The sequence below is a fragment of the Bison bison genome, unplaced genomic scaffold, assembly GCF_000754665.1.
Source record: "Bison bison bison isolate TAMUID 2011002044 unplaced genomic scaffold, Bison_UMD1.0 scf7180017864328, whole genome shotgun sequence".
Taxonomy (NCBI): Eukaryota; Metazoa; Chordata; class Mammalia; order Artiodactyla; family Bovidae; genus Bison; species Bison bison.
This window is the reverse complement of record NW_011494900.1, coordinates 3,921,570-3,946,410: the sequence shown is the minus strand read 5'-3', so window position 1 is coordinate 3,946,410 and position 24,841 is coordinate 3,921,570. Positions and strand designations below refer to the sequence as shown.

Here is a 24,841-nt window from a genome sequence, read left to right as displayed (position 1 = left end):
ATATAATTCTGTCCCACATTACACTAAAAAATGTTCTTACCTGTCAAATCACTGGCAGTGAAAGAGTTGAGAATGTTTAGCTGTTGATCAGGTACAGGCTCAGGTCGGTTAGAAGTTAAGGCTGAAGAATTTACTGTCCCACCCAGAGCTTCTGTTTCATCCACCAAACGATCCATATAGTCCCTAAAAAACACACCCAAATAATGCTGTGACTGCTCATCACAGTTAAAAACAAAAATCCCTGAAGTCAAGCCCAGGGTACTTACGTAACTCCAGGGTGATGGTTATATCGTTTCTTTCCAAATTTTGTCTGTTGAGCAAAGTAATCATAACGCTCAGATTTCTTCCACATATAGTAGAATGCTACACATTCAGCAACTGTTCTAGTTCTCACCTAATAAAAAAAGTTGAATTTTTTTAAAAAACCAAAAAATTCTACACATTTTTAGTAACTTTTTTTTTTTTAACACCCATGGGTCTTATTTTCTATCTTTCTAATTATGAAATTCTGAATATGTTACTAGTAAACTTTTTATTTTCACACTATTTAATAATGAGGCTACCTTTAAAAGCACAAGGCTTTTTATTTAAATCAGAATGTAATAATAATAATAAATGTGCATCCAGAAATTATCTTACACCTTTACTGAAAATCTTAAAACACTGACATACTTTACTTTTCTTCACTGAACTTTCACCATGATTCTGACTGTACCAAGGGTACTTGTTAACCCTGAGTGATCCATGAATGAGCCTCAATGGGATATAGTAATTCCCAAAATGTCATTCAAGTACACTTTTCTAGGGAGAAGGGTGCAGCTTCATCAGATTATCAAAGGGCTCCATGACCCAAAAGAGACTCCGTTTGTAAAGGGATCAGTACTCAACCGCATCTGGAATTTAAGATGATTGCCAGCTAAAGGCAAGATTTTTCCTCTATCATGCATCTCTTAGCTGCAACAAAGTCTGGTAGAAAATAAAAAATGATAATAAAATTTGAGCCTCATTCAACTTGGCTCCACATCCAGACTAGGGTTTCTCTAACTATACACAGCTAAAGGTATGAATTCAGATGTACAGAAAAAAATTCCGTATCTTTACCCAATAAACACTTTCTCCCCTGCTTAATTACACAATGAGGAAGTTTTAGAACCTCTATTGTGATTAGTGGCTTTGTTATAAGATCATAATATAGGAACAAGCATTTTAAACCAAGAAATAAAGTATACCTTTCAATAAACACATTAACTATAAGTCTCCAAAACTTGAAAGCAATCAAGATGTCCTTCAAATGGTAAATGGATAAACAAACTGATACATCCATACAATGGGATATTATTCAGTGATAAAAAGAAATGAGCCACAAAAAAACATGGAGGAACTTTAAATGCATATTATTTAAGTCAAGAAGCCAATCTGCAAAGGCTACATACTGTATGATTCCAAGTATATGACACAATTTTTAGGTCACTGAAACTACTCTGTAGGATACTACAGTGGCTGATAGGTATTGTCATATATTTTTCAAAATCCATAGAATATATAACACAAAGAGTGAATCCCAATGTAAACTATAAACTTTAGGGGATAAAAATATGACAATGTAGATTTATCAGCTGTAACAAATATACCACTCTGGTGTGGGATGCTGATGGAGGAAGAAGCCATGTATGTGCAGGAGCAGGAAATACATGGGACTTCTACTTTCTCAATTTGGCTATGAACTTAAAACTGCTCTAAAGAATAAAGTCAATTTTTTTAAAAGTGTGTATATATTCTAAAAAGCTTGAGATAATTCTCTCTCATTAAAATATGATTTGTTTATACTTTCTTTTTGTCCTAAGGAAACTAGAATTCTGAAATATTTAACTGGATATTCAATGTCTATTGCTATTCAATATTCTAGGCCTACTGCTTTTTAAAGATTTTATATTTCAGAGCAGTATTGGGTTTGTGGCTCAGATGGTAAAGAATCTGCCTGCAATGTAGGAGACATGGGTTCAATTCCTGTGTCGAAAAGATCCCCTAGAGAGGGAACTGGCAACCCACTCCAGTATTCTTGCCTGGAGAATCCCATAGACAGAAGAGCCTGGCAGACCATGGGGTCACAAACAGTCGGACACAACTGAGCGACTAGATGACATGACATTGAATTTACAGAAAGACTGATCAGAAAGTAACCAATATGTTAATAGCATGGGAGCATTAACAAGTTATAGCTTCCCCCCCCCCACCCAAGTGACTTATAAATTAGTTGCTTATATTCATTGTAATCACTAAGCAATTTTTCTGTTTGTTTATGTCTAATTTGTCTAACTTACCTTATTCTTCTGTATAAGATGAAAATCTTTTCCAAAAAGCATGAGTGCATGTTCAAAGCTCCGGCATTCTTCTTCTGTCCATGCAGTCATTCCTTCTAAAGAAAATTTAAAACAAAATAAATTGGTCTCAAAACTCATATATACAAATCACTAATTTACTTACAGTATGGTTTCCTAATAAAAAACTATAAACTTCTACACACACACACATACAAGTCCTTAATCCTAACTAAAAAAATTTAGACTACCAAAATATAAACATTGGGTTTTTTTTCTCTGTATAATGAGACAAGAATTTATTTTTTTCCCTACAATTTATGTTCATTGTTTTTCTGATTTTTTTTTTTAAAAACAATGAGCATTTTTAATTAGAAAAAAATAAAATGCTATTTCCTCTATGGAAAGAAAAGCCTTACTTTGGTCTTACATCAAAATCATTTATGGTCTCTTTTAATTACAGACCATAAATAATCAACACATATTTATTTAAAGTCAATTTGCAGAGTGCTATACTGCAGAAATATAAAAGGAATAAAAAACAGCTTATGCTCTCAAAAGACTAAGTCCCATTCAACTTCCCAGCAGATATTAATACTGATGCATTAAATCTACTTGAAGCAGAGGAGACTTGAAGTGCCCCACTCACAGTGGAGGCCTGGTCCCCAAAGCCATTCACAGCAGTCCACCACAAAGGTGAAAAACAGTTTGACTGAAAAAGAAAATCTTAGAGACCTTGAACTAAAGAAAAATTAAATGCACTTAGCATTTCAGAGTTTTGAGAGCTTAAAATAATTTTTTCAGAAAAGCAGCTACTACAAGGAAACCTTTCAATAGACTATTTCATCCACAAGTTTCGATGCATTGTTTTCAGCTTTTATATTTTTCCAAGTTTATTTATATTATATTATTAAGCATTATTTCACTCTACATACTTAATGAAAGCTGTGGTGCATGCAATCCATTTATATGACAAAAATATTGAAATTAAAGTAACCATTTTCCTTGACATACACAAATCAAAACCTAAGCACTATAATAATAGTTACATGATTACTAAAAATATACTTCTTGCATGTTTACTATACATGTTTGGAATATATTATATGTTTTTTAATTTTTTAATCTCCTTTTCATTTCCTGTCTGGTTTGAGAAAGAAAAAACAACTTTTTCCCCCAATGAAACCATAAAATCATTCTTATTAATTACTTTGGATATACTGTCATCTCTGGGGTCTGCTTTGTTCTGGAGGTGACAGGGGGGTAACTAATTTGTATTTGAACAATCTCTGGTATGTCTAAAAATAGAAGGCAAGAAAAGGAAAAATTACTTGCTATGAAGATGAACACAGATCTTACACAAAAGTGTGACAAGACTACGCCGTCCTTTGTGATACTTTGCTTATTCTGGTCCCAAAGACCAGCCCCTGTCCTTTCCCTCTCTTGATCCCAAGTGCTTCTTACCTTGAGATGCCTTTCCATTGCAACAGTATCTTTCGATTGCTTCCTTTATATTATGGTTACACTTGAGAAGTTCATATAATGCCTAAGGGAAAGAGAAAAAAAAATACTCAACAAAATTAACCAAAAGTTCATACTTAGCAGCATTCAAAACAAACACACACACAAACAAAAACATGTGCATTTTAAGAATCCTGACAAATACCAGCTGAAATGCTAATTTTAGGACATCTGAAGCGTATGTTTGCTTAGATATTTTATTTATCCTATACACTGACTCAGGAGAAGGCAATGGCACTCCACTCCAGTACTCTTGCCTGGAAAATCCCATGGACAGGGGAGCCTGGTGTGCTGCAGTCCATGGGGTCGCTGGGAGTCGGACACGACTGAGCGACTTCACTTTCGCTTTTCACTTTGATGCATTGGAGAGGGAAATGGCAACCCACTCCAGTGTTCTTGCCTGGAGAATCCCAGGGACGGGGGAGCCTGGTGGGCTGCCGTCTATAGGGTCACGCGGAGTCAGACACGACTGACGTGACTTAGCAGCAGTATACACTGACTCTGGTATCCCAGGAGTTTTTTCATTCTCACTCTACTGCTCAGAAGTCATCTACCAGTATCATTCCTCGCTTTTTTATTTTTTTTAATTGCTAGATCTTCTGAGCTGGTAGAATTCTCCTATTTTAAATGTTTATGTTAAGACTCATGGTCTTGTCTCTTGTTACCACCTACTCCCTGACTTTTAGAGTTTTACTAAAAGACAACAGCAGCAGGCCTAGAGTAGAAGGATAGATATTTTAATGACTGGAGTTGATAATGGTCTTAGTTATTTCCATCTACTATGGAAGATACCGTTTTTTAAAAATTAGAATTTCCTCCCATTAAATCTGTTTCGAATTATGAATATACTAAATAGCAGCAGACAGAACTCAATTGAAAGTTAACTAATAATCTACTTTGTCAAGTACGTGTCAAGAAAGGCAAGTATATGAGTAAACCTATTAACACATTAATAGGTTAATAATCAATACATCAATAATCAACCATTAAAAACAATCTCAACAGTTGCTAAAAAAGCTTCAAATAAATCAGTACCTATTTTTATTTTTAAAAAGACAAAAAGTGTAATAGTTATAAGTAGCTAGATATTATCTTATTCTAAGAAAACAGCCGGCATCAAACCATGGCTGGTATTATGCTTAATGTAAAAACCTGAGGTGTATTCTGTGGTCACTCACTCAGCTGTGTCCAGCTCTTTGAGATCCCAGGGACTATAGCCCACCATCCTCTGTCCAAAGGATTTTCTAGGCAATACTAGAGTGGGTTGTCATTCTCTTCTCCAGGGGATCTTCCCAACCCAGGGATTGAACCCGAGTCTCTTGTGTCTCCTGCATTGGCAGGAGGATTCTTTACCACTGGGCCACCTAGGAAGCTCTTTCAACAAAAGCAGGCCTCAAACCACCATTACTACCAAAAGTCTCTCAGAGTTATGGCTAATGTAGTAGGACATATAATAAGAATAAGAGATATAATAACGGTGAGGAAGGAATAAAAGTCTAATTTAAAAAAACAAACAAACAAAAAAAACAAAAAAAAGAAAAAAAAAAGTCTAATTTAATAATAATTTTAAGACTAGAAAACCTAAGAGAAACAACTGAAAAATCATTATACTAAATTAGTTTCAATAGCTTGAGAAAAAAAATGTTAATCTATATATTTCTCTAAATCAATAATATACAAATACAAATATACTAGAGATCCCATTTACAAAGCTAAATACACGCACACATTTCAAGACAATGAGGAATCAATTAGACACATGTGATATTTAAACAAAAACATTCAAGTGATTAAAAAAAATCAAATAAACAGAGAATCAGATCATGCTCTTCAAATAGAAGGTTTAATGTTTTAAAGGTACTAATTCTTCCAAAATTAACTTACAGTTTTAACAAAATATCAGTAGAAAAATCCAACAGGATTTCCTTTTGACAGCTGACAAAACTGCTCTTAAGTTCAGCTAGTATGGCTTCTCTATGTTATTTGGAAATTCAAGTTTGAGTCCACCTATCTCTGGGCACCCATTAATCAAGATTAACTAGACTAGCAATAACAAGTGAAAAGGTATATGAGAGGGGTAAAACAATGCCAGAGAGAAAAAACCCTGATAAGCCATACTCCTACGCTTATCCCACATACCCTCAGGAGACTGCTCTGCACCTACAAGTACACAGTACTTAACAGATAACCCTAAAGCAAATTTATACACACTTAATAGACATTAACTTTAACCACTTCCTTAATAAAGTTCAAGAATAATCCAAGAAGTAACTTCATTGTAAAATCTCAAAGTCCAAGCATAGAGAATGTCTAAATATACGATGGAATATACAGTCACCAAGAATGAACTATTAAAGAAATCTAAATAGCAAATAAAATGAGATTAAGGGATTAAAAGGATACAAAATGGTATCTAAAGTACAATATATGTGTGTATAAAGGAAAAAAAGCCAGAAGACATGAAATAACACAGAACGGTTGTCATTAGGTCCTGGGGTTTTTTTAAACCAGTATCTTCCAAGTTTTAGAATCAGAAAGAGACAGCCAGTTCATACATTAAAAACGTTTTAATCAAATGTAAGAATATTAAGAAGATACTACATTAGTTAGCTGCTACTTCAACAAAAATTGATGTATACCTGTTCATTGTCCCTTGTATGTGTTCCTGCAGAAATCCGATCCATTATTTTTTCATTTCCAGTTCTTAATGAGGTCTCAACAAGGTACTCCTTAACTTTGCTCTCCAAAACCACACCAGGACGCCAAAGCAACTGGTCTTCATTTTCATACACTGATAGAGAACATCCCATTAACATGTTAAATGTATCAACACACTACAAGATGTACACAAACTGTTCTCCCTCTTCCTATACAAGTTAACTAACTTTGAAGACCCTGGTCATCTGATCGTCTGGCAAGCTGAGTCTTTCATCAATAAAGGTTTAAAACAATTTTTTTTTAAACTTTATTAAGGATCAAGTATTCCAGTGACTAAAGCAAGCAAGTTTTTTTGGTGGTTGGATTTACCAAATTAGAGGCTTTCTCTGTAGTCTAATGGAGACTTTTCTAAGTAGTCTAATATAAAACCCAGCAGTGGTATCTTACATTCTTCTAATGAGGGGGTAAAAGTAACCTGTGTAAATTCAGTAATAACTTTACCGAAAATTTCTCTTTAACTCCCTAAATGACTCTATGAAATGTCTAGAGGTTAAAAATTGCAAAAAAATGAAAATAAACCAACAGAAATAAAAATATCAGCCAGTAATGACATAACTAGGAAAGATCTATTTTCCCTTTAATATACTGATGAAAAATGGAAAAGAATGGTAAACAGTAAGAGAAGCAAAGTTTCCACCTTTTAAATAAGCTCATACTTAATAGGCAAACATCACTAAAACAAACTGTATATTTTATTAATGTAAACACTGCTGCCATTCTCAAAGCTTCCACTCCACACTATAAAGTCACACAGATGGCCCAAGTATTTATCCCATTGCTCCAACTTCAATCCATTCTTTAAGTGTATAATAATTACTAAATATAGCTAATGAAAGTAATTTACTGAGAGCTCACTATATAGCGGAGACCATAATAAGTGCTTTACACTCACAACTGTGTAAGGCAGGCACTACTACTCCCAATGAGCTGGAAATTAAAAATAAAGTGTGCCTATGAAGCAATCAGACTGAACTTTTGAGGTAAGCTTCTGGAACCAGTTTCTTTATTCTTTGGTCAAAATTTAAATAGGTAAAATAGTTTGAGTTTATCTCCTCTTAAGAGAGAGAAGGTATATGCTCCTTTCTGAAGGTGCAGAACTGAGCAAATATCACCTCCATCATGTCTCATCTGAGGACTGGCTGCTGCTGAACATGTACTCTGCCCAGGGCCAAATCTATGTGGTTTCCAAGTTGAGCTAGGAAAGTGTACCTGGATTTTTACTTCCCACCACCTCATCCATCCACATTTTCAGAACTAGCTATAGTTAGAATCTATCAAAAATGTGAGGAAAACTGATTACACTTAAATAGGGGTGTGTAACAAAAGCAGCAGAATCCTTGAAGTGAAGTCAAAGTCGCTCAGTCACGTCTGACTCTTCGTGACCCCATGGACTATACAGTCCATGGAATTCTCTAGGCCAGAATACTGGAGTGGGTAGCCTTTCCTTTCTCCAGGGGATCTTACCAACGCAGGGATCAAACCCAGGTCTCCCCCATTGCAGCCGGATTCTCTACCAGCTGAGCCACAAGGGAAGCCTGAGAATATTGGTGTGGGTAGCCTATCCGTTCTCTAGCAGATCTTCCTGACCCAGGAATCAAACGGGGTCTCCTGCATTCCAGGTAGATTCTTTACCAATTGAGCTATCAGGGAAGCCCTGAATCCTTACATTCTATCCTTCCAGGGCTGGGGCAAGGGAACTTCTTCCAGCTTCATTTTTCTTAAGCATTTCTTCCCCAAAAGATTTTATCCCTCTGTTTTCATTATCTCGGGTGATACAGTGCTACCAGCTCCCACTGGAGTTGGGTGTAGGCCAAAGAGCTGTACATTAAGAGCAGCTCCACTATTTTAACAGGTGCGTAGCACACTAAGCCGCACAAGAGGCGGGGGGACGGAGGAGGTGAGCAGCGGTTCTCTGAGTCTCATGGTTAATTCTGATATATTCCTAAGTCAGGCTAACTCTTCCCCTACTCCAAATCTATCTTTACATTCACAAGATGAGTATACAATCAGGTACTGAAATAAACATATTGAGAGATAACTTGGCTTACCAAATATTATCAAAATTAAAAGCCTTTCTTACCTTTCTCATTACCAGCATATTCTCCGAGATAAGGTGGAATCTCTGCTTGATATTGTAAACCAATCATTATTTCCTTCAGAAAAATTTAGAAGTAGAAACAACTTATTATAAAAATAAATACTGGGGAAAAAGTTCCAATTCATTCATCAGTTACTAAAAGTCTAAAGTTATCTTGCAAAATTACCTTAAATTATTTCAGAAATGTTTTTAAAAGCTACTTTAAGCCAAATGATGTAAAGCTGCAATGGTAACTTAACATACCTTCCTCAGATCTTCAGGTGAGTTACCACTGTCTGTTTCAACATCTTCAACCTCTGAGTCTTTATCTCCATCACACGTAGTATTTGCTTAAAAGAAGAAAATTAAATCTTTAAAAAGGGTTTTGTTGCCTTTCTTTGCAGCACCTGAAAGAGTGGCTGATATTTTGTGATAAAAATTTGCAGAGTAAATGAGATCGGCACAAATACACTAAACTTCTTGTACTAGTCTCATTTTTACACAAGTTAAGACATTGAAAACATGAAGAAAATGCTTGTTATCATTATAATTATTTGGTATACGATCATACAGTTTGGAAAGGCAAGAGGAGAAAGCAGAGCCCTGGACTACACTGATTACATTAATCCAGAGAGAGACAATCACAGAGCAGCACAATGAGTTCATAAAAATAGTCTTTTTGCACACGTAAGTGTATTGTATCGGAACTTGTTAACTGAACAGTTCTTCAACCATAAAAATACCTGAGAAATAAGCAAAACTGCATGTAAGAAATTATTTCAATCCAAAGACCTTTTAAATATTGCTGATATACATTAAAAGATAACACCAAGGAATTAAAAGGAAAGCATTAAATCAATCACTAAAACTACAAAAATACTGTTGGCAACTGATAGCAATTTTCAAAACCAGGAAAGTAGGAGCTTTTTAACAGAAACCTAAAAAATGTCTATAAAATTTCACGGCTGAACCAAGACTGGTTGCCTTAGCAACAGATGAGTCTTGAGAAAGAAAACAGCTTTGCAAAACCAAACAAATGCTTTCATTTTTAAACAGCATATTAGTTTACATCTCTCCCAATAAAAAAAAAGTTATAATCTTATTCAGATTATAATAGTATTTTATTTCAATTAAGTAAAACACTTAAAATATTCTTATGAAAACTATATTACGTAACAAAATGTACTCAAGCCAGAGTATCAGTGCTACTACTACTACTCAGTAATGATTGGATTTCTTACATCGTAAAGGTCTAGGGAAGAAGTCAGAAGTTTCATGGGAAGTCACAGATGGAGTCAGATCATCTGCGGAAGACTGAGTTTCCTCATCATCACCTGACAATAGGTCTTTTGCTATTTCCTCCTATAAGAAGAGGAATGCAACACTAGGGTTAGAAATAATTATATCCCATCAATATTGAAAAAAAATCTTGATAACATTATTCATAAACATGATGGTATTATAATACAGATAAGAACTATTAATAGTTGAAGCCTCAGGTTTGAGAAAAGTAAATTTGAAATTCTATAATTTACTTCATGTATATAATTATTTAATAACATTTACTACTTAAGTATATATAATATCTAATGATCCATACTATTACATATTTATGATATAACAAACAATCTACCCAATTTGTGGGTATACAGAGAATTTATCTGAAGTGACAAATTTTTAGTGAACTTACAACAAAAATAATCTTACTTCTAAGCAGTTAAAAGTTAAAATTAACTTTCTGCCAACTTAAATAACTAAAACAAAACAGTCTCCAAACTCCACTCTTTCAATAACTTTAAAAAGTTCAACTAATGTACCACTCAGACTAGCGATATAATTTTGAAAGAAACAGTTCTGAATTAATTTTATGTAAGTATATAGTCATCCTTGTGCCTGGCACACAGTAGGCACTCAATATTTGCTGAATGCCTATGGCCATTAAGGTCTTTGGTACATTAACATCACTTTTGAAAAGTGGAGACAACACAACTCACAGGAAGAGGTTCCAAGATGTGGATTCCTCTCCCTGCTTAAGACCTGAAAGTCGAGGAAAGCTTCCCAGGGATCCATCAGCAGAGACCATGACTATGAATTTTTCTCACCAGGGACTGGCCACCCCTACAACCAGCCTATGTTAAAGACGTACCACTGAGGTCTTGGCTGCTATGGCCGCTGTCACTCCCAGAGCCCAAGAAAACAGAACTTCTCTCCAACCTCTCCATGCCTAAGCCAGCTTGTTTGAAAACTTCTGGGGATCTATTAATCAATGCATTCATGTGTCCACAGGATCAAAAGAAGTTAGGGCAAAATCTAAGTGTAGATATAATACAGCTACACAGGAAAGATAAAAAGTTATGGAAGAAAACTCTAACATTCAAATTATTATGAAGTTATTACTAGTTTTAAAGTAGTGAGATCAAAGCCAAACAATATTCAAATCAGTCACCAAAATGACAAGAGCAACAGTCCACAAGAAGTTTACAATTCAGAATTACGAAGTACTTTAAAGAAACTAATAAAAGCAGTCAATGGTAATAGATCTGGAATTCTTCTACATGCTTGTACTTACTTTGTCTAGTGTCATATCTGGTAGTTCATCTGCAAGTTCACTTGGGGAGCTATTTGCACTGGAATTTGCAACAGCTGGAATTGTAGGTTCATAGCCATAGAATGCCAATAAATCTTCTAGAGGCATGTTTCCTTCCTATTCAAGCCAGAGAACAAACATGAACTCAGTAGATGCCACAATGCTGAACGGCAGATAAACCACGATGCCATTAATGTTCACAAAGCACATATATCAAAAGAGCAGCACCAAATCAAAAACCAAGTTTTAGTTTTGTTTTTTGTACAATATACAGAAAACAGGATCAAATGCTAAGAGCTGTAATCAATATATGAACAAAAATCTAGCAATTAACACCTTAGTTTTCATTTTCCAGCATCATTTTACTTTTTAAAGACTTTGTCAAATATTTGCTTTAGGGCATACTTTTTCTTCCACTTTTCATTACTATATTCACCTTGAAGAATGACTTCATATAATTTTTAGCTTGTTTCCCTGCAATTAACAGTTGACCACTTGATTTATTCTTTGTATTAATAGGAAGATACCTAATAAGGCACCTTGGCTGAACATTTATGAACACTATTGTTTATATATCAATGTTCAAAACACAGTTATCCTTTGATATTCCTACTACTTGTATCTACATTCTCTACTAGCTATCTTTTCCCCCACAACTTTCTGATGAAGTTTGCATTACCGCCAGCTTACAGATGAGAAAGCTGGGGCTTAGTTCTGCATCTGAATTCCAGGCACTCTAGCTCTCTTACTGGCGATGCTGCTTTGATAAAATTACGTACTCGCTGCAGTGCTGCCTGTGTTATGAATGCTTATGCGAAGCCATATAGAGGCAGTCACTGGTTTTCCCCTCCACTAATCTGAAAATAAGTGCTGTATTTCCTTTTTAAAAATATTTTAATTCAACCACAAAGTGCATAGAACCATTTATAACTATCATTTAAATAACTTCAAAATGATACACCCCTACTGTATAGCACAGAGAACTTTACTCAGTGCTCTGTGGTGACCTAAATGGGAAGGAAATCCAAAAGAGCGGGGAGACATGTATATGTCTGGCTGATTCACTTTGCTGTACAGTAGAAACTAATGTAACATGGTAAAGAAACTATACTCCAATAAAAAAAAATTTTATGAACCCATACATCGATGAACTAGCTAATTTCTTAAATATTTTGAAGATGTTTATGTCCATCTATAAAGAGATTTGCTTTTAAAACTTGCTCACGGTTCAGTTTTCCCCTTAAAAAAACACATCTAACTTATGAAGCAAACAGCATGAAAATGTGAAGCAGAGTATGCAAAATACACCCAGTTGACCACAACAGCGAGCTAAGGAGGACCAGTGACGCTGCCCACAGCCCACAGGGGACACAGGTTCTGGAGACCCCAAGAACTGGCCCTCACTTTTATAGCTGGGCATCCCTGGTGGCTCAGACAGTGAAGAATCTGCTCACAAAGCAGGAGACCTGGATTTGATTCCTGGTCAGGAAGATTCCCTGGAGAAGGAAATGGCAACCCACTCCAGTATTCTTGCTCAGAGAATTCCAGGCACAGAGGAACTGGGTGGGCTACAGTCCATGGGGTCGCAAACAGTCAGACACGACTGAGTGACTAACACACTTTTGCAGTCTAGAACTTACATTCTGCACTATGCCTGAATGAAACAGGTTCATGTTATGAGCTTAGAATAAGGTATATGACAAAAGGCTAACTTGTAAATTTGCAATAGGAGACAAGCACCTTTCCAATGACCATGCCATCCATGAAATCTTTTCAGCTTGGAACTGAAATCAGTCAAAACTGCTTCGGAAGCATGGACAAATTCAGCACAAATTAAGCTGTATGGTCAGGATGAACAGAAGTTAACCCATGCCATGGGAAAACCATGAATTATTTCTCTGAAGAATGCCTCGAAGGTGCCAGAACCACGATGAGAATTTCTCTGGTCCTGCTCCTTATAAAGTCCACACAGCCCATTCCCTTTCATTCACACTACTTATGAGACTGGGTTGCAGCCTTTGCCAACCACCTGTTAGCGATATTTCTCTAAAACTTTAAAGTTTCAGATTCCCTCCATGTACTGGGGAGATGGCAATTTTCACTCATCATGCACTGATAGTCCACCTTACCATCAATATAGCACTTAATGGGTTCTAGGAACTGTGTGGCAGACTACCAGCTATAGAAAAAGAAAATTTCCAAAAAAATTCCTGCTCTCAAGGAATTCAGTCTTGGTGGAAGGAACTGATAAGTTAACAATTATAAAACACCATGACAGCTGCAATAATCAATTCTGGAACTGGTGCTACGAAATGGTGGGAAGGAAGACCTACACTCCAGGATTTAATAGCATACGATATGGAAGTGTCACACAGAGGATAATGACTGAGAGAAGTCTTGAAAGACGAAAAAGCTTTTAACAGATGAGGCTTGTATACTAGGGACCTGTGGCTTGTCATCAGAAACACTGACTGAGTAGTGACTGCCCGGAGGCAGGTGGTGCTATGAAACACAGGTCTTCTACAACTTACAGACGAGGGAGGATACTGAAAATACTCAAATGCAGAACTGCCAATTATCATGAGTGCAAAAGAAACAGTCCTGAGATACAGAATTACGTGGAGAGCCCATTGTCGTGGGGTTGCAGAGGAAGACAAGTGACCTTCAGCTGAGGGCCGAAATCTGAGAAGTGACCAATCAATCCTGTGAAGAGCATTCCAGGCAAAGGAAACAACACACTTGAGGCCTGACTGTGGTTTTCCACTAAGCCAATGGCCAGAACACGAAGAGTAGAGTGAAGCAGGGTTCAAGAGGAGATTAGAAAGAGAAACAGAGGCAGATCGCGAAAGGCTTCTCGGCAAAGAAACTTGGAATTTACTCCCAAGGCAATGGGAAGCCACTGGAGACTTATAAAACTAGAGTGACATGACTTTACTTCTTCTTAAATCCTGAGCAGCTGTATGAAGAAAAATTGCGGAAGGTGGAGAGATAAGAGAAAAGCAGGGAGATCACTTGGGAGACTCATGCTGGATTAGTGATACAGACTTGGAAACAAGCAAATAGGTGAGATACATTCTGAGGTGGGAATCAAACGGACTATGGAGTAAAAGGGAGAAAGAAGGACAACTCCCCTGATTTCTATCTGAGCAATTAGGTGGTGGTGACTTTTTATTGAGACAGAAAAGACTAAAGGACAGGAAGGCTGACGAAGGAATTAAGGAGTTCTGCAGTTGTCACAAGTTAAGTTTGAGAGGACTATGAAACATCCAAGTGGAAAAGTCAAGCTGGATGAGAGCCTGGAGCTCGGAGGATCAGGCTGGGCTAAAGATATAAATCTGGCATTCATTAACATCTAGATGATATTTAAAGCCACAGGAGTAGATGAGCTCACTCAGGGAGAGTAAAGAGAAGGGGATCTATGTTTTATTAGAAGTTTTCAGATACACTACCCTATAGGCAATGGGACACGTCTGGAAAATTTTGGACATGATTTTCATTCTGAAAATAATGTCCTGGGGGAGTAGAAGAATAAGAGCCCAAATTAAAGAAGGGAATTATCCAAGCAAAATTAAGACATAAGAATCTGTTTCTTGACTTACTTGATAGAGGGAATGTAGATAACACAGTAGTCTAAGTTGATTGCCCATTTCTGACCTGAGAAGGTTAAATAGCTACAGTGCAATTATGAGACCAAAACAAAAGACAAACAAGTGGGATGGTAGATGATGGTTTAAGGTGAAGTTGAAGCAATGGGCTTGAATGAGTCATCCAGAAAAGGCAGAGAGAGTGAGAAAGACAAAAATTAGAACCCTGGGGTACAGGGTTTAATTGATGATATTCATCAATTAAAATAGGGGTAAATAAAGTAAAGCCCATAAATACAATGGAGAGAGATGTCAGAGGGTAGAAGGAGAACTAAGAGAAAATGCAGGATTATTAAGTTAAGGAAGAAGCAAAAATGGAGAAACCACAGATGGTCACTCAGGTCAAATATCAAAGAGAGATAAAGCAAGACAGAGAGAGACGTGAATTCTTTGTATTTGTCAATCAGGAATTACTGATGACCTTACAATCTGTTGGGAGAAGCAAAGCTGAGGACTGAATGAGTGGAGAGACAATACATATATTATAAAAGGTGAATGAAGAAGGCAACACAGGGTCAAAGGAGAATTTCCAAATGTGAGAAATGTATCAGTAGGATTCCACATTGAATTAAAAAAGCAGGGTGGGGGGGGGGCGGGCGGGCAGAAGAATAAACTGAGGACTAAAAGAATGAAAATTCAGGAAGAGCCTGGACTGTGGATGATACTTTTGGAATGAGAGGGGACAAAGAAAATGCATAAAAGCTAAGTTTGCATGTGTGGGGCAAACAGAAGATCTGAGCAGTTATTCATGAAAATTCTACTTTCTCTATAAAGATACAAGTATGATCATCTGTTGAAGGAGGAAGTGGCCATCTTAGTGGAAAGCTCATTATAACAGTCAAGGGGTGACACTACAATGACCCTGAGAAGGGGCTGGTGCTAAAACACAGAAATTATCTGTACTAAGACTTTGTACTAAAGCAAAACTGGAAAAGATTAATCCAGTCTCTGAAGTACTTTACAAATGAACTTTTTATTAGAGCCTATTAATAAATCACTTAGTCCTTTGAAGCATAGAAGCAATGTTTTCAAAATTGAATTAGCAAATCTCCAAGTCTCTAAGGATCCATGGTGTTGAGATCAACTCAGAAGTTTGATCTAGCACCATATTCTAGGGATGAGGACTTTATTTCTAAGGCATTTTGTTGAATCTATTTAAATTTCAAGGGTCCCATTTAAGTGCAGTCATACTTATTATAAATGAACTGTTTTATAAATTGAAGGATTTCTAACAGGAAGAGCACATGATTTAGAGACAGCTGCTGCTAAGTCGCTTCAGTCATGTCCAACTCTGTGTGACCCCAGAGATGACAGCCCACCAGGCTCCCCCGTCCCTGGGATTCTCCAGGCAAGAACACTGGAGTGGGTTGGAGTGGGTTGCCATTTCCTTCTCCAATGCATGAATGTGAAAAGTGAAAGGGAAGTTGCTCAGTCGTGTCCGACTCTTAGCAACCCCATGGACTGCAGCCTACCAGGCTCCTCCGTCCATGGGATTTTCCAGGCAAAAGTACTGGAGTGGGGTGCCATTGCCTTCTCCGATTTAGAGACAGAGGACTCCCTAATTGTTAACTACTACTGTGGGCAAATCACCTAACCCCTCTCATCTCTATCTCCTTATCTGTAAACAGAAAAACACATTATTTCCTTAATCCTCTGATGCACAGCCTCACATACCAGAAATTAGGATGCATCCTATTACCAATGTACAGATTTCTCATAGCAAGGCTCCTCTCTGCTCCCATCTATGCTATTTTTTGAATCTACAGTACATCTTACCATCAACAAGGCCTCTAAGCAAGGAAATAACGCTAGTATTTCTCTGACACACCTGACAGCGTTGCTAGATAGGGCCGATGACATTGTCTAAGTGTGGGAGAAACTAATTTTAACATAACACCAGTCTGATACCTTAAAATACAGGCTGCAGAACAGAATACGTGTAACTTTCTAAAATGCTTTAAAAACAAATAAATAAGGACTTAAACCCAAGGCTAAGTGGTAGAAAAGACGTTTTTCTACTTCTCTCAATTTACAATGAAAATCAGAGTAGAAATCTCTATATTAATAAAAGCAGGAATGTAAATTACTTTTGAAAAAGTTTTAGGTCTAATTCTAGGATTATTAATTAAAACCTATCAGGAAACAATAACATGAATAAATTAAAAAATAGTACAATATAACACAAACCTTATTTTAGTATTTTTGGTAACTAAAATCTTGTCATACAATCTATTCTCTATACTTACCAAAGTGCCACTATAAGAAAACTAACTTTGTACCTCTTTTATTTTCCATAACATACAACATACTAAAAATTTTTAAGAACCAAAATAAAGGGCATATATAGATTATAAACTATCAAATGTATTTACTATAAGCATAAAAACTTCTAATTTTTTAAAACATGAACATCAAATCCCTAGGACTGTTACCATGTACCAACATTTGAATCACTGTTGCATAATATAAGATTAATACATTATTTTAAATTGTACACAAATAATTTTAAATTTCTTTAAAAGTAAAATGATCCTTACTCTTTAAATATGTGTCTCTAACTACTATTTCTTTTATTTTCACGTTTCATTAAACATCAATAAAGAATAGAGATCACATTTACAATTATGGGCTTCCCAGGTGGCTCAGTAGTAAAGAATCCACCTGCCAAAGCAGGAGACTCAAGAGACATGGGTTCGAGCCCTAGGTTGGGAAGATCCCCTGGAGTAGGAAATTGCAATCCACTCCATTCTTACCTGGAGAATCCCAGGGACAGAGGCGCCTGGAGTGCTGCAGTCCATGGGGTCACGAAGAGTCAGACACAGCTGAGCACACATGCACGTGAGCACTACAGTTATGCTCTACTATAGATAATCACAGTTCAGAGGGAGCGAGCAGTCAGCCACTCTTAGAACAGTTCTTCTTGTGCCTTGCTCAATGAGAGAAGGATGAGCCTTCTGAGCAGGGACACAGCACTTGGGCCTTCACTAGAATTTATTTAAAAATCACCTGTATTTTTCTGTCCCAATTTCCAAGAATGTGACAAAATGCCAAGAAGAAAAACTGCCTAAAGAGAAGCTGAAATATTTAAAGACCTATAATTTTTCTGAATCTACAAATTCAGTGATAGGTATCATTACAAAGCAAAGATTTAATTACTGGAGTTTACTAAACAAAATGAAAATCACAGGACTAGAAACTAGGTATTTCTATGAATAGCTAAGTAAGTAACTCTTTGCTGTTGATTATTTCTCTATATCTTCCCTAATTTTCTTTTAAAACTCATTAAACACAGATTAAAGCAGATATTACTATAATCTCTGGAAGAATAAAACCTACAAATCTGAAAAACAAAATTTTACTGGTCCATAGATCTCTACCAGATTACCCATACTCAAGTAGTAACTATGTTTAACACATTAAAAGAAATTTTAAATTCATACTAGTTTAGTGACAATACATCTATTTGCATGGCTAAAGCGCATTTGTATTATTTTCTTATATCATGCTGTAACTAGATTGCTGTCTCCCTATCTTTAACAGCAAACACACAATTAAAGAAGGTGCATCATGAGACCACCTAGGACTTTTGCTCATGCCCAGAGCAGTATCCTGACTTAAAAAACTACAGGAGAGAAGTAAGAAGCCTTCCACGAACTTCCACATGAGACTAAACATCTTTTACTACACATAAATCCTTTCTCCCATAGCGCTCACTGCTTACTGCTTTTATGGTTCTTAGCGGAGGACATCAAAAAAATCTTAGTTCCCATTTGTCACCCCACACTAGACCGTAAGCTGCTTGAGTCCAAAAACACTGTCAAACTGCTAATTTTTGCAATCCCATGACCCACCACAATCCCTGGTTCAGTGATAATGCTAGTTGGATTATAATTCTCAGTTATTCTAGGCTACCCATTCATGAGAAGTAGAAAGGAACTGCCTGAAAAATATCAAGGCAGACCTTGAGAATATTGGGCATCTTTTCTTATCAACAGGCAACATACTGTCATCACCCCTGAAAGAAGTTAATAGGCAAAACCTTTCTTCTTGAGTATTTCCTAGCAATTTTACCTCTATATTCCCAAATCTGTTCAGCTTTTATAGGAGATATACGATTTTTTAAATGATTAAATCTAACTGCAACCATGCTGCATTAATTTGTCAAAGAAATGAACATCTTTAGAAAATTTCAACTCTTCAGGAGCAAGCCTGGGGTCTAGGCCCTGAAGACGCCTGTGTGTTAAGATGAAGGAAGAAACGCAATAATAGCCCAGCTTTGCCTCACAAAAGCAGAAGAGATCATACAAGGATGTGTTTTGCCTTCTTCAAGAAAAAGAAACACGAAAAATTCAGTAGTATTCCTGAAAAATTTGTTATTCTGGGTTGATTAGAAATTTGCAAATAAGGTTAATTTATAGATAAATAAAAGGAATCCTCTTTCATGGAGGCCTCTCTCTGTAGTTTCTGGTTATAAGTATGTGTTTAAAAATCAGTTCATTTGAACCTAAACTGATTGGGGGTTTTAAAAGTTATAAACTACATTTACCCTACCAACTTTTTAAAAGATAACTGGAGGGTAGGATAGAGGGTATTACTAATTCAGTAAAACAGTGTGATACAATGCCAAGAGGCTGGGCTAGGATTTAGAACTCTCCTACAGTTCTCTACATCTCAATAATCTCATCTGTAAATGTACCTACTTCATTGTGCTGGTATAAACTTAAAAATGGTTGGAAGCAAAGCAGAAGCGTTAGTCACTCAGTCATGTCTGACTCTTTGTTACCCCATGGACTGTAGCCTGCCAGGCTCCTCTGTCCATGGAATTCTCCAGGCAAGAATCCTGGAGTGGGTTGCCATTTCCTTCTCCAAGGGACCTTCACAATCCAGGGATTGAACACCAGTCTTCTGCATTGCAGGCAGATTCTTTACAGTCTGAGCCACCAAGGAACAACCCCACCTTCCACCAAAAAAAACAGATTAAGAGATAAAAAATAATTTTTAAAAATTAAATGAAAGTGTACTTATTAGGCTATTCTTCAAAATAAGAAAATCAGTAACATTCTGTACAAAAGTAAATATGCTGATACTATTGTTTTAATTGAAGTATAGTTGGTTTACAATGTTGTGTTTCAGGTGTACGTTCAAGTGATTCACTTATTCATATATACGTGTGTGTGTGTGTGTGTACATACTCTTATATACAAATATATATATTCTTTTTCAGATTCTTTTCCATTATATGTTATTACAAGATACTGAATATAGTTCCCTGACCTATACAGTAGGTCATTCTGATACCATTTTTATTTAAGATAGGTTGTAAAATAATTTATAATAGAATTCAAAATTTTTACTATGTTTGTGTTAAACCTTCAGTATAAGTTTGTGAACTATATATATAATATATATATATATATAATTTCTATAAAACGTTTTTAGGAGGTGTGCATTATGATGTTATTTTTCACACACTGAAAGATTTTAACCTGATTTTTAAAATCTATTGACATATAGGTGGTTTAAGTTAATTTTAGAGAAAGATGAATACTTCTTAAACAGCAGAAAAGCAGAACATCAACCAGTACTGAAGTAAAAACCTTTACCTTTTCTAAGTCTTCGATTTCAGAATTGAAGTTTTTACCCTCATCCATCATTTCCTCCTCTTCGAGAGTTCTTTCATCGTCATAGTCATGGACCAACATCTCAGCAGTGGGGTCAAAATCATGATCCTCAGAAGACAAAGACCCAACTAGAAAGAAACACACTCAATCACTTTACAAGTTCATAAGGCTATTTACAAAAGAAAATAATTTGTGTTCTACTGCCAGTTCCTTTTAATGTTTATATATGAGCTTTATTAAATGCATTTATTATGTACTTCACAAGCTATAAAGTTAAGACCATACAGTTTCTGAAAAGATATTTAAATCAGCAAAAGAAAAAAGCCAGTTTATAACCACTTTTATAAGGTGTCCAATCCATGAGAACATGACTTTTAATAGCAACAAAGTGATTTAAATGGAGTGGTCTTTAAAAAAATGTTCTAACAGAAAAGTCGCTTATCAGTTAGTTTAATACATTTGTCTAAAAGCAGTAGAAAAATGTCAAAAGGGTTATGAATAGAAGACTTCACAAGAATCTGCTATACACTGAGGCTAAAAACTTCAGAAGGGAATATTAATTTTACTCAATTCTCACTCTCAAATAAAAGTTCAAATCACAACAGAAACCTGGTTTTTTAGAACAAACCCAAGTTTCTATGAGGCAGCCACACAGCAATTGAGTCTTGAAAGGCACCACCTCACGTTTCATGTCTGTAACAGTATTTCAAGCTCCCCAAAACTAACCCGTATGAGAATGCCTTTCTGTGGACTACTACTAAGTACTTAAGATTATGTGAAGGGAATACAGAAAATCCTATCTATGGGCTTTGGAAGATACATCCCATTGCAAGCTGTTTTGGTCAACTCAAACTTGTTTATAAGATGGCAGTGCCTGGAAATTCCCTAGCGGTCCAGCAGTTAGGACTTCCACAGCCAGGGGCATAGGTTTGATCCCTGATCAGGAACTAAGATCCTGAAAGCCTTGAGATGTGGCCAAAAAGAGATGGCAATGAATGATTTTTAATGGCAATTCTGAAGTCAACAGGATACCCTGAAAACCAAGTGGAGAAATGAATACTATCTATAATTCCAAGAGAATAAGGTCAAATTTATGAAAAACAGAGTTTTCTCCATTTGTTTTACTCTAATATGTAATTCAACTAGACCAATGACTCTCAGAGGGGAAAGAAAAGAAGCAGCAGAATCTCAAGAGTAGAGAAAGGGAGAATTGGAAGGAAGCATATTCAACACAAAAAAGTTTGATGTGTTTTTACTCAACCTTTAATATGTTAAAACTTCAAACACTGAAGGACATTGAGATCATTACCAAAGCACTGAACTATACCAAAGATTTTTCAAAATCAGTGACAATTCAATGTTTCTGGCTCTGAGTTCAGAGAACTCTAGTCGTTAGTCCCGAAAATAATAATTTCTCTAAAATGTTTTTAGGAGGTGTGCATTATGATGTTATTTTTCACACACTGAAAGATTTTAACCTGCTGATTTAAAAAATCTATTGACATATAGGTGGTTTAAGTTAATTTCAGAGAAAGGTGAATACTTCTTAAACAGCAGAAAAGCAGAACATCAACCAGTACGAATTTTCTTTTTTGGAGAAATTCCTGGATACCTTTGGGGTATGCCAAAGTGTAAGGTAGGAAATGTGAAGTGAAGTCACTCAGTTGTGTCTGACTCTTTGAGACCCCATGGACTGTGGCCTACCAGGCTCCTCCATCCATGGGATTTTCCAGGCAAGGGTACTGGAGTAGTTTGCCATTTCCTTCTTTTCTACCTCTTTGACGGCTGAGCTCTACTCTCTTCCTAATCCACATCGCTTGGCTCACTTCAAGGTTTCCCCTTGAGGAAAGCATTCATTCAATAAGGGCCAGAAATGGAAGGGCCTCAGAGTCTACTCTTGGCCCTGTCCCTGGCTTTCTGGGACCTGAGGTAAGTCATTTAAACTTTCTGGGCCTGGGTCCAGTTTTTCATTTGTAAAATATATAGGGTTGGCTTAGATGACCTCTAGTCTCTTCTGGTTCTAAAATTCTCTTAAAAATTGGCTAATTGATTAAAAATAAGTTATAAGTTTGTTTAAACTCCAAAAATCACACCGTCTCTTGCTTTTTATTTAGATTGCAACTTCTTAAACACAGTGATGCAAAATGGAAAACTTCTATTATCATCCAGATGTTTGGCATTTTGTACATAAATATTCTTTCCCTGAAATCAGTTCTAACAAAGAAACGTCTGTCTCAAAATTAAACAAACTTAAAAACAATTTAAAAGTAAAGACTATTTTCAAAAGCTATTTTCAAAATAGCCACAAATTTCTTCTATTTGGTGTTAATTGTTTTATACCTTAAATGATAATCAAATGAGACCTTGAAGACTGACTAAATACACAGAGTAATATGCAAGGAAAACGGTCTGTTCACTGTAAGGCAACATGTGGTAACTGAAGACTTGAGAGCCCATCCGGACTCTGCTATTAACTAGGTAACTCTCAGCAGAGTTATTTAAGTCTCCTCCAGTGTAAAATAAGGGGGTTGAACTAGTTTAGAGGCACTTTTCTTGGAGACTATGAGGGAAAAGAGGCAGCCAAAAAGGGGCTGGAAAGGGAATGAAAAACTGAAACAAAGCTCCTTACATTTTAGCACATGAGGAAAGGTCTCTACCATGGGATAGGTTTCAGGGGTTCCACAAACCCCAAATTATATGCAGAGTTCTGGAAACAGAGTCCCTTGCTTTCATCAGATCCCGACAGGGGCTTCTGACACCAAAACAGTTGAGAAACACAGTCCTAGATGGTCTGATGTTGTCTCACCTCAAAAATTCTGTATGACCAACCTCAGAAAGTATGTGTTTCTTTTAATTAGGCCAGCTTTACCTAACTATCAGTTTTCAATTTAACACAATCTACAGGCATTTCTCAATTTTGAAAAATGTATGAGACAAAATAAGGGGAGATGGGGGAGAAGTGATTAATATCAATATAAGCAACCCCAAAGTCCTGACAAATTAGAGAGACGAATTGTCAAAGAAATTAAAATCTAAACTGCTGAAGTTGGAGGAAATTTTGGGATAGATGTGGGATTAATTGTTTCAGGCTTGGAGAAAAATTAAAAACAGGGTATGTGAGAATTAGATATATTACTTTAAAAGAACATGTCAGTTAGCAGCTTTGTAACAAAGTATTTTTTTCAACATGCAAGGAAAAAGAGAGAGGAATTATGAGACAGAATAGTTGTTCCTTCCTCAAACAACTTAATTACCAAAAAGAACACCGAAAGCTCTTAAAAACAAATGATGAAAAATTCGCAAAACAAATTTTTGTTGAAAGAACTGAGCAATAGATCTTTGGGACCCCATCACCACCCGCTGAGGCCCACTGAAAAGGTAAGAGAACAGAACAAACCTGGGCTCGAACTTCCAAAAGAAGCCTAGGAGAGAAAAGAAGACGTGCGGTTAGATCGCGAAGCCAGGGGAAGAGGCAGCGCCGGCAACAGGGCGCAGAGGAGGCGGAGCCCAGCGCTCCTCCGCAGCTGCCAAAAGTGCAAGACGTAGCTTCGCTCCACTCGCTCCTGGCCCCCTTCGGGCCCCTCTTGGCTGCCTCGCCTTCCTCCCCGAGTCCCCAGTGTACAAACTCGCAGACCCGGGACGAAGCCCGGTGTCTAACAGGCAACTCCAAGCCGCCCCTTGGAGCTCAGCAAGTTACAAAGCAGAGAAGCAGAACCCAGAACAGTCGGCTCGCAGCATCAGTCCCCCATATCCTAGCATTTCAGTAGTCCCCCGAATCCCACCGGCTCTCCACGGCCCCCAAACAACACCTCGCAAGGCAACACCCTTTCCTGGAAGGGACTCGCCCCCCTGCATCGAGTCCACCCCCTTGGGGCCCGGTAGCCCCAACTCCGGGGCTGTCCTCTATCCCCGAGCGTAGGCCAGCTCGAAACCGGACACTGGCCCCCAAACCAAGAGCGTAAGCCCCCCATCCTCTCTCCCGCGTCTAGAGATGCGGATCCGCAGTCCCAGAGACAGTGGTATCCTCCCGGAGTATTTAGTCGCTCCCCGAGCCCAAGAGCGAGCTCCTCGACCTAGGGGGCTCCTGCCAAGGGGCTTCTGCTGCGCCACCCGCCCCCCATCCTCCCGCCCCAGCTCACTAGTCCCGGGGGACACGTCCAGGGCAGCTCCGCTCGCCCTGCCGACCCCCTTAAACGGAAGGAAAGTGGGGCTACCGAGAGCCCGTGGAGAGAGCGTCGAGGGTCTTGGTCCTCCCCGTTTACCCCCAGGGGCTCCCGCACCTCCAGGGCTGCGGGGCGGGGAATCTTGCCTCTACCGAAGCCCAGCGGCCGCGCATCCCGCTCGCCTCCGCGCTG

The 24,841-nt window shown here is 37.4% G+C and overlaps 1 protein-coding gene across 2 annotated transcripts in view; it reads right to left on the bottom strand.

The window, feature by feature from the left end:
- The window catches only part of MIER3 (mesoderm induction early response 1, family member 3), a 30,524-nt gene that overhangs the window by 4,045 nt on the left and 1,638 nt on the right, over positions 1 to 24,841 (bottom strand). For both annotated transcript variants that reach the window (XM_010853495.1, XM_010853494.1), the window contains exons 2-12: positions 23,884 to 23,908; positions 20,469 to 20,614; positions 11,204 to 11,338; positions 9,876 to 9,996; positions 8,899 to 8,984; positions 8,638 to 8,710; positions 6,479 to 6,630; positions 3,783 to 3,864; positions 2,322 to 2,416; positions 267 to 394; positions 41 to 183 (exon numbers count right to left, since the gene is read on the bottom strand). In XM_010853495.1, coding sequence (XP_010851797.1) covers positions 41 to 183; positions 267 to 394; positions 2,322 to 2,416; positions 3,783 to 3,864; positions 6,479 to 6,630; positions 8,638 to 8,710; positions 8,899 to 8,984; positions 9,876 to 9,996; positions 11,204 to 11,338; positions 20,469 to 20,567 — 1,114 coding nt within the window. In that variant the 5' untranslated portion in view covers positions 20,568 to 20,614; positions 23,884 to 23,908. The remainder of the gene's footprint in view (positions 1 to 40; positions 184 to 266; positions 395 to 2,321; positions 2,417 to 3,782; positions 3,865 to 6,478; positions 6,631 to 8,637; positions 8,711 to 8,898; positions 8,985 to 9,875; positions 9,997 to 11,203; positions 11,339 to 20,468; positions 20,615 to 23,883; positions 23,909 to 24,841) is intronic.